Consider the following 10,749-nt stretch of genomic DNA (forward strand, 5'->3'; position numbering starts at 1 on the left):
GTGCTGTTGTGAAGGGCAGACCCTCCCACCATGGCCCTTGAAGGGCCGTTTACATCCCTGCTCTGAGGGATTTATAGTTGGTTCTCAGCAGTATTTCAGTTAAGTCATTCTCTGTTTTTGTTTTTAGTTTTAGAAAATCCACTGGGGGGTTTGCAATGAATCCTTCTGGCCAGGCTGTGACAGGCTTCTGTAAGCATTGTCGTGCAGAAGGACCCTGATAATCTTTCAGTTAGGCAAAAGGGAGGAAGAAAGACAAATATTACAATCCAAAGTCAAACTGAGGAAATAAAATTAAGAATTCCGTGTGCCTTCTGACATTAAGGCAGGAAAGTAAAAGTGCCAAAGGGCTTCCTGATATGTCCAAATAAACTTGAGCTGTTGAATTTTTGAAAAACCCAAATAAGAACAAGAGGCTTTGGGGCTGGAGAGATGCCCTAGCTGTCGGGAGCACTGGCAGCTGTTACAGAGTGCCGGAGCTCAGTGCCCAGCTCCCACTTTAGATGCTCCCGTGGGGTCACAGCAGGACCCAGGGGATCCATGTGTGAGCCCCTGCACATGTGCCTAGCCACGCACAAACACGTACACATTCACTTACATTCTCTTTAGGTTTTCGGGGGCTTTTTTGTTTGTTTGTTTGGTTGGTTGGTTGTTTGGTTGGTTGGTTGGTTGGTTTGGGCTTTTTGTTTTATTTTTATGTTTTTGTTTTGTTTTGTTTTTTGAGACAGGGTTTTCCTGTGTAGCCCTACCTGTCCTGGAATTCGTTCTATAGACCAGGCTGGCCTGGAGCCCACAGAGATCCACCTGCCTCTGCCTCCCAAGTGCTGGGATAAAAGGCGTGTGCCATCACTGTCCAGCCACTTAATTTTTTTTAATGACCCAAGTGGAAATAACTGTGCCAGGTACAATTGAAAAGTCAGCTGTGCCCATTCCGGCGCTCCGTGCTGCCAGCCGACAGGACTCAGTGACCCTCACAACCCTTTGTTAAATTGTTAAGTAAGGGTCATCAGAACTCTTAACTCTTGGAACACAATGTGGTGATGGAAAGCCATGGAAATTCATGGTGTCTAACATGAGCTTAGATTTAGTAAATCAGTATTAAAAAAATTAATAGTCTCAAAAAAGTTAGGACAGATTCTTGCCACATCTGACTTGTTATAAAGACCAAGTCACATTCATCATATGAGTCCTTAATAGGTTGCCTAAAATTTGAGTCCTAGTCTAACAGTACTGCCATAAATGTTGTTAATATCAATCAGTTTTGTGTATTTCTTAAGAATTTTAGAAGACCTAGCACTATTGTTTTATTTTGTTACTTAATGTGCAGAATACTTCGTGTCAGTCTCAGAACCTTAGAGTTTCTCTATAAATGTGTGGGGACAAAACTGTGTGGAAGGCTGTCATAGAGACAGGACCATTCCCCGCCAAGACTGGTACAAGACCCAATGAACTTCCTTTAGAAGCTGTATTCCAGTCCTGCTTCAATATGAACAGAAAGACCAGTTCCCCTGGTCATTAGACGTGGAATTCCGTTAGGAGTGCTGATGAATTCTCTTGAGGAGCAGCTGGAATTAACTGTGTGAGAGATATATGTCTCGCTTTTGTAGCTTTCTAATACTGTAAAGACTGTCCCAGCCAGGCAAGGCAGAATGTGGGTGATAACCTAGGAAAAGGGGGTGCCAGCCATTTTAACTGGGCATCCACGTTTCTGAATTCTTGTGATCTGTGTCATGGATCGGAAAGTTCTTACCAAAGTCTCTTTCCATTTCTCCACCTCCAGATTTTTTGTTTTTAGTCTTTAGTGCCACCCTCTATCTTCCTGGTTTTGTTGCCTGAACTTAGGGAGCAGTTCTATCACGCATTTCCTTTGAGGAAGTAAAGGGATCAGGCTGAGAGAAAGGAGGCTGAAAAGAGTGGAGTCATGACCCATGCCCTTTAGTTGACATGCTCTGAACTTATTTTTCTCTAGATACCTTAAAATTCAACATGGATATTTATTTATTAAAATTTTTATGTACTATGTTTTGGTGATGTGTCTCCCTCTCTCCCAACCCGTCCCCCTCCCCCTTGAAAGCAAGGAGTATGAGGATCCCCTGAGAATAAAAATGTTGCTGAGTACATACATGCACACTTCTGCTTCGTTTTGAGATGTGATGTTGCAGTTGTAGCCCAGGAAGGCCTTGAACTTGTAATTCACTTGTGTCAGCCTCCAGAGTGCTACAATTACAAATGTGTCCTCACCCTCAGACCTATAAAGTTTGAGGAATGTTTGCTTGAGCTTTTGCAGCCATTTGTGGCTTGATGTCTGTGTCTTTTTTTTATTATTACTTTTTTTCATAATTGTGTGTGTGTGTGTGTGTGGTGCTGTGTCTTAGAGTTTCTGTTGCTGTGAAGAGACACCATGACCACAACAACTCTTATAAAAGCAAACATTTAATTGGGGCTGGTTTACAGTTCAGAGGTTTAGCCCGTTATCAGCATGGTGGGAAGCATGATGGCTCGCAGGCAGACATGGTGCTGGAGAAGGAGCTGAGAGTTCTACTTCTGAATTGCCAGGCAGCAGGGAGTGATTATCTGAGCCACTAGGCCTGGCTTGAGCTTTTGAAAATTCAGAGCTCACCCCCTAATGACACACTTCCTCCAACAAACTCACAACTACTCCAGCAAGACCACACCTCTGAACAGTGCCACTCTCTGTAGGCCTATGGGGCCCATTTTCTCTCAAACCACCACAGTCTGTGTCTGTGCTATGTTGCTTGCACAAGCCTGGGTAAGGCGACATGAGCAAGGGACACTTACCAGTGGCTCCTACACCTGTGAGAAATATGGCTGCTGCCTCCTACAGCCATCAACTGCCTGTCTCTCCTCAGGCCAAGTCTTAGTTTAACTAAGTGTGACATCAGAGCCCAGGAATTCAACACCAGTTTTGGACAAGCGTGCCCATCTCCCCAGGGGAAAGAAGAGGGGCCAGGGAAGAGCATGTTACCTGAATGCCTGTCCACTGTTTTCCTGCTGTGTTTTCAGAATCTCTTTGGCAGTAACAGCCTGGATGGAGGGAGCAGCCCAATGATCAAACCCAAAGGAGACAAACAAGTTGAATACCTGGACTTAGATCTAGATTCTGGGAAATCCACACCACCACGAAAGGTAAGGGAGACCGTGTTCGGCAGATGGTTCAACCACACTTTGAAGGACCGTCTTCTTTGGGGAAATCTGGGGGCCTGATTATTTGACCTGAGTGACTGTTGTCTTCTAAGTTGTAAGCGACAGCATTATGAAGACTGACAGATTTGTAGTTTCCCTTTCGAAAGGTGTGGAAGTTATGTACTTTCTACTCACTGTGGTTGGTGCAGAAATGATTCCTTAACAAATTCCAGAGTTTGTCTCTTTAATGGAGAAATTAGCTGAGCTGAGCGTGGCACCTGCACCTTTAACCCCAACACTCAGAAGGCAGAGGCAGGTGCCTTTGAGGCCAATATGGTCGACATAGTGAATTCTAGAATACAGGGCTACATAGAGAGACCCTCTGTAAAAAAGAAAGAAAAGGAAAATATGTCATGTGCTGTTTTGTCTTAAATTTTAATTTATATTAAACCTACCAATTACACAGTTTTATCATAACTTTTTTTTTTAATTTTGTTGTTGCTGTGTGCACGTGAGTATAGGATCCCTCAGAGACCAGAAAAGGGCATTAGCTTCCAGGAGCTTGAGTGACAGGTGGCTTTGAGCCACCTGATGTGAGTGCTAGGAACGAAACTCTGGCCCTCTGCAAGAGCAGTATACACTGTTGCCCTCTGAGCCCTCTCTCCAGCCCCTGTCGCTCTTCCTACCACGTTCTTTTAAGTCATGTTTTCTTACATTTTTCTTTGTGTTACTCCTTCGTTTACTACTCCCTCTCAGAGCTCGTATTTTATGGAGTAAGTCCTGTAGAAGTTTCTGTAATGGAGTTCTGTTGGTAGTGACTTCTCTCAGGCTGCGTGTAGCTCAAGTCTCTTCATTAATTTTGAAAGAAATGAGACATCTGCTCACATAAGATGTCATTAGTTGTACCAGAGAAAAGCTCAGTGCAGTCGCGTTGACGTGACACTGTCTTCCAACAGGACAAGAAAGACTGCTCACCATGTTGGAAAGGACGCTGCCGCACTGTCAGATAGCTGAGCCACTGAGACCAGTTCTTGACTGGGCCTCTTCACCACATAGGGACCCTTGTCCACTGTCAGCTCTCCTCCTGTTTTCTGGTCGCTGATCCTCAGCTGTTTCCAGCTGAATTTGCAGTTTCATGAGACCAAGTGTAGATGTAGTTGGTCTTCTTTTCAGTAATCCGCTCTGTGGAAGCTGTGCTAGTCATACACACACACACACACACACACACACACACACACACACACACACATACCCCATTTATAACTTTTTTCTCAAGTCTCAAAAGGTCTGTTAGGATGACTTTACCTATTGCTTCTCTGCTTATTTTTACCTTTTTATTTCCTGCCAACTAGGAATACAGTACACCTACTATTTCACATCTTTGTAATTTTTTTTTTTTTTTGTCCTACGGTTTCTGTTTAATTTAGCTCTATCACCAAAATTTACCAATTCTCAATTTTTGTAGTTGTTGACGGTTTTTGGTTTTTTTGTCGTTGTTTGGTTTTGAGTTTTTTTGTTTGTTTTTGTTGTTGTATTTATCTCTGGAATGAAATTCTGTTCTATTTGATTTAACTGACATTAATCTCTTTGTATTCCTTGTATGTTCACTGCCTTTTCTGGTTTATCCTTTAACGCTGTCCGCATTTGTTACAGTGCTGATACGTTCAGTATTTGAAGTCCTTGGAGGCTGGAATTTGGGTTTACTCTTTCTGCTAGCACACTCTTTATGGCTTGCTTTCTTGTGTGTTTCGTACATTTTTATTGCAAATTCATGGTTGAATTTGGAGGACCTGAATTTCCTCCACAAAGCATTTCTAATTCCAGTTGAACTCCCCGCCCTGGGCCCACATCCGCTTCCTTTAAGCCTCAGATTCGGCATCACCCCTTCCTTACCTCCTCTTCTCACCCCCCTGTACTATATCCCTCCACATTTATGTCAGCTACCTTTGCCGAGCAGAAGCCTGCCCCTCCCCACCATGCTCTGTACAGCTTAGACGTGTCCTTGCAGTCTAGGGGGCAATACAGAGAGAGCGCCACAACCATGTTTGATTTCAGTTGCCTTGTGTGTAGTTGCGTGCTAAGGGAAGATTGGCCGTTGCCCTTTGTAGTTTGCTTTCCCTCAAATATTACTTTGCCAAAAGTACTTTTCTTAGCATAAAGAGTAAACAGCTGTTTGGTGCCAATCTAGGCCGGAAAAAATCAAATGTGAGCCCAAGAGATTCAGGCTCTGTATGTTAGATGAACTAGGTTTTTTAGGAATGCCATCTGTGATGGAAGTATTTGTTTGAATGGTTCTATATATAAAACTAAGATATATCAATTAGGGAGGAGACAGACAATACAGTTAAGCTGAGGTAATGTCATTTTTGTGTGTGTAATTCCAGGAGTGCTTGCTTGCTTGCTTGTTTTTGAGACAGGGTTTTAGTATGTAACCCTGAGTGGTCTGGAACTCTCCACATAGACCAGGCTGGCCTTGAACTCATGCAGTATTCCACCTACTACCTACGCCTACCAAGTGCTGGGATGAAAGATGTGTGACCCCACACCCAGCGTGTATGTCTGTGTCAAACTTTGAGCTTCACTCCACCCTTACAAATAATACTTCGGGGCTATTTCTTTTTTTTCTTTTTTGTTTGTTTGTTTGTTTTGTTGTTGTTGTTTAGCAAAAGAGCAGTGGTTCGGGTAGCAGCATGGCTGACGAGAGAGTGGATTATGTCGTAGTGGACCAACAGAAGACCCTCGCCCTGAAGAGTACCAGGGAAGCTTGGACAGATGGAAGGCAGTCCACAGAATCTGAAACACCCACCAAGAGTGTAAAATGAAGATACACCATTGCCAGCCAACAAGAACTGGGTGGAAAAGATAGACGCCAAGTGAAGATGCTTCTCCTCTCTTGGTGGAGCCTCAAGCAAGCAGGGGCAGAGAAAAGGACCTCTCAGACATGTTCAAGCAAATTAGATTGTGAATGGTGCTGTGTGGTATTCAGTTTGTAACATGTAAATAACGTGGGGAAATAGTGTTTTAGTCCTCAGAGAAACGTCTGTCCCTAGCTAACACACTGTAGTATTACTATACTGACGCACTTTCTCATTTAAATCCTTGGTTTGGGTCTTCCCAATCTACCTTAACAGAATTCCCTTGGGAGTTCTTTTTGTCTCCTCACACTACTCTACATAACGTACTAAGGATTCTGGAAATTCTAGTGAAGCTACAGGGCTAACACCATTACAATGAGAAGTAGGTTCCCAAATCGCTTTTCCCTTTACGGTGGTAACCATTAGCTTAAGCTATAGAATATAGTTGGACTTGTTCTTCGTCGTTTTCCAAAACTACCGGGGATAATGTATATACTGCCGTCAAGACCCAGTTCTCTGGCTCATGTATACTTAGGTTTTAATAGTAGAACTTTGTTGTTTTCTGTTAATTACAGTGTTTAGTGTTCATTGTGTGCAGGTTCTGCTGGGTAGGATCTTGCACCTTTGAAAGACTGACTCTAGTTACACTATTAAGCCCACAGTTCATCCACGGCATGGATTGATGATCTGTTCTAACACTTGTCACGTAGTAAACATTATTTGCAAAAGGTAGATTGTATAACTAATCAGGTACGTACAGGCCACTGATGGGCTAATATACTGATCAGGTTTAGACAAAGAACTTAAGTTCAATTTTTGTTAATCCTAATGTTGGTTTAGAATTAATGAACCAGTTGTCATTCACTGTCGGTTACAGCAACATACTGTGATTTTTAATTAATTAGACAGTAATTCAAGATTATTACTCTTATTAATGAAATTATCTCTTTTGACACCGTAGTGCCCTATGATTTTTTTTACTTAATATTCTTCTTGGCCTTATATTTAAATCCCTATGCAATTAATGTTTTATATATGCATTTTTTAAAAAAAAGAAAATGTCATTTTAAGTGATTCATGTATGTAGCACCTGTTGCTTTTATGAGTAAATGAATTAAGAATTTTGTACTGTGATTTGTATTCACTGCCCCAATTCTCGAACTGTTGGAGCCTTGCTGTGCTGTGAAACCCTGTATTCGTGAACACCACCCAGCCCGATCTCTGAATCCACCAGGCGAGAGTGCAAGTCTCTCCCCTGTACCAGGCCATCCCTGGTGTGGGCGTTCAGACCATCAGTTAGCGGCTCTAAAGTTACGCTTGTCTGTCTTGGCTTAGCTGCCTAACTCGGGAAGCAGTTAGCGTCGTCCATTATTCACTAACTTACGTACAATCTCTATGCATTGGTCTGGCGCTCACTAATGGCTTGGGGTGGGGACACAGAGAATGTCTCTGAGACAGCTGAGGCTTGTCTCCCTCCATTCAGACCTCTTAACTGTTGCCTCAGTACACATGTGCCCTGATTTATGGCCCATAGGCCACAGAACTGTGCCTACTCTGTGTACTACGCTGTTTTTCTAAGTCCACAAGCTGTGTTCTTAGCTAGGTGAATTGTAGACTAGTAACATTGGATGCTTTTAAATGTGTGCTTCTTTTTAAACAAAAACTAAAACCCAGAACTGAATTTTGAGGTGGATTTTTAAATAAAATTTTAAAAAAAGATTCTTTGAATTTGGTGTGTGAACTGTTTTTTGTTTTTTGTTTTTTCTTTTTTCTTTTAATGTGCTTTATTTTCTGTGAACAAGCTACAAATATCAAGAAAATCCATACCAGATCTGGAGAGATGTCTTAGTGGTTGAAAGTACTAGCTGCTCTTAGAAAAGATGGGGGTTCAGTTTGAACATCTACATAGCAGCTCACAAACATCTGTAATTCTAGTTTCAGGAACCCTGACTCAGTCTTCTGGCCTGCAGGCAAAACATCTGTACACATTCTAAAAAGTAAATTTTTAAATGTTGTACATATTCTCTTTGAAACATGGCAGGTGGAGGGCTAGAGTGATTGCTCAGTGGTTAGAGCACTTGTTGCTCTTGCAGAGGACCAGAATTTGGTGGTTTACAGCCATCTATGTAACTCCAGTTCCAGGAAAGCCACTGCCCTCTACTGACTTCCTTTGGCACCAGGCATTCATGGCACTGCAAGAAAAATAAAGGAAACAGAAGGCTCATTCTGCTTCTGAGTATTTGAATATAATTAAACACATTATTGCTAGCCCAGAGAGGTACACAACCTTGAATTTTTGTATGTTTTATAACAAAACTACCAAATGAGAGCTACCAAACTAAGAAAAGATTGGGGTTCAACTACCAAATGAGAGCTACCAAATTGTTGAGATGCATCTAAACTCTCCCCATGTAACAGGCATCAAAGATGAGAGAGGGTATTGTGTGGACAGTGAATATAGTTTTAGATGTCCAACCCGATGGTATATGATTAATCCAGAAGTAGAAATCTTTCTTTAAAGCTGCTAGGGACCTGGTAGAGTGCTTGCCTATCATGTGCAAATCCTTGGGTTCAGTCACCAGCTCTACCTGAATGGGGCAACTGGGAATAGGGACACAAATTCAGTCTCAGCAGGAACATCAAAGATTCAGAGCCAGCCTGGACTACTTTGAGACCCTGTCTCAAAACCATTTTTCCTGGGGCCGCAGCGGTGCTCAGCAGTTCAGAGCACTGGTTATTTTCCCAGAAGATTGGGGGCTTGATTCCCAGAACCTGCTTGTCAGCCCACAGCCATTTGTAACCCCAGTCCTGAGGCATCCTACAGCCTCTTCTGACCTCTGAAGGCCTTGCATGTGTATGGTGCACAGGCATCCATGTAGACACAACACCCAGACACATAACAGTAGAGCTTAAATCTTCCTCTCAGTAGAAGTCAAAGCAGTTAGGAATATTTCTGTGTACTTTTTCCATAGCTTTTGTAGATGTACAGTAGTCTAATATGCAGGATTATTGTTATGCTGAATTACTTAAGAATCAAGGGGCTGGAGATACAGCTTAGTGACAGACCATAAATTTAGCAAGCTGAGTCCAATCTGCAGCCTTAAAACACAAAAAGAATTGTACTAAGAAGCCCACTTTCCATAGAAAGATAAGATCCATTAACCACTGTATTAATAATTTAAATTATGAGACAGTTACCTGTAGAGCAGACTTTTCCAAGCCTTTTTCAGCACCAGACTCTTTAAGATATTTGTTACTCAAATACACAGAGCCAGAAAAATTCTTTTTTTTTTTTCATTATGGTGTTATCTAAATTATCTAAACACAGATGTGTTTAAATTGTTGATAAAAACCCCAGGAACTAATTTATTTCCAAGCTTAGTTGTTTTGTGCCATTAAGAAAATTTTTCCACGAATATAATTGCAAATGTAAGTTAAAGCACAAATGTCTTGAGGTAGACATGATGGCACCCTTCTGCAGTCTCAGCACAAGGAGGCGGGAGCAAGGACCCGGTAGTTCGCACACCTGGGCTTGGAGGCCAGCCCAGTGGCTGAGAGCACTTGTTCTTGCAGAGGACCCGAGTGAGATCCCAGCACCCACACGATGGCTCACTACCATCCGGAACTCCAGTTTCAGTTCCTCAGGCACCTGGCACACAGGGGCCATATACGCATGCCTGTGAGCAAAGCAAATGCACACAGAGATAAACCTTTAAAAAAAACCAACCAAGCAAACAACGACGACAACAACAATCCCCTGCAGTTTTCTTAACCTTTAGAGGTAGCTAAAATTATGTTGCAAAGTCTATTCAAAGATAAGTGATAGTAAGAGAATTGCTTTTCTCTTATATTTGAGGTTGTCATGCTTTTATCCCTTATTTTACAAAGCTGTAAGATCTTACAAAAGGTTTGACTGTCCAAGCATCGTCTGCTTTCAAAAACTGATATTCAAGCAGAAATGAAGCTGTTTAACCCACAGAAGGGTTCATTCAATAAGCTGCATTCTATTTAGTCACGTGTACAGCCTTTATTCAACCATGGAGTAATTTGATATAGAAATACTGCCATAATTGTACAGTTGTACATTGATCTGCACAGTGTTGGCACACACCTTTAAGAGCTCCAGGACAACCAAAGCTATACAGAGAAAACCTGTCTTGAAAACCCAAAGCCAAAAAAAAAAAAAAAAGAAAAGGAAGGAAGGAAGGAAGGAAGAAAGAAAGAAAGAAAGAAAGAAAGAAAGAAAGAAAGAAAGAAAGAAAATTGTACATTGAAGTCTTTTGTTTTGTTTTGTTTTGTTTTGTTTTGTTTTGTTTTTCAAGACAGGATTTCACTGTGTAGTCCTGGCTGTCCTGGACTTGCTTTGTAGACCAGGCTGGCCTTGAACTCACCCAGATCTGCCTGCCTCTGCCTCCCTGCTGAGATTACAGGCCGTTAGCACCGTGCCCGGCTGAAGTCATAATTTTTCGGAGAGAGTCTTTTCTAGGTAGCCCTGGCTGACCGGAACTTGCTACATAGGCCAGGCTGGCCTCGAACTCACATAGACCCACTTGCCTCTGCCTCCCTAGGGCTGGGATAAAAGGTATGAGCCACCATGCCCAGTTATCCATGGTGTTTGAACTGAATCCTGGTGCTGGTTACCAGCTTGTTTTTATTTTCTACTAGTGATAAGATGTCTGATTTCCCCTTTTATTTAGTATTTAGTTATTTTTAATTTTTTTTCAATATCTTGCAGAAATATGCTGGGCAGTGA

The 10,749-nt window shown here is 42.1% G+C and overlaps 1 protein-coding gene across 1 annotated transcript in view; it reads left to right on the forward strand.

Annotated features, from left to right (window-relative positions):
* The window catches only part of Gab1 (GRB2 associated binding protein 1), a 111,952-nt gene extending 104,228 nt beyond the window's left edge, over window positions 1-7,724 (forward strand). The window contains exons 9-10 of the mRNA XM_055609035.1: window positions 3,022-3,144; window positions 5,805-7,724. Coding sequence (XP_055465010.1) covers window positions 3,022-3,144; window positions 5,805-5,963 — 282 coding nt within the window. The 3' untranslated portion in view covers window positions 5,964-7,724. The remainder of the gene's footprint in view (window positions 1-3,021; window positions 3,145-5,804) is intronic.
* Window positions 7,725-10,749: the final 3,025 nt, after the last annotated feature.

This window comes from Psammomys obesus, unplaced genomic scaffold, assembly GCF_907164565.1.
Source record: "Psammomys obesus unplaced genomic scaffold, mPsaObe1.curated_primary_1811, whole genome shotgun sequence".
Taxonomy (NCBI): Eukaryota; Metazoa; Chordata; class Mammalia; order Rodentia; family Muridae; genus Psammomys; species Psammomys obesus.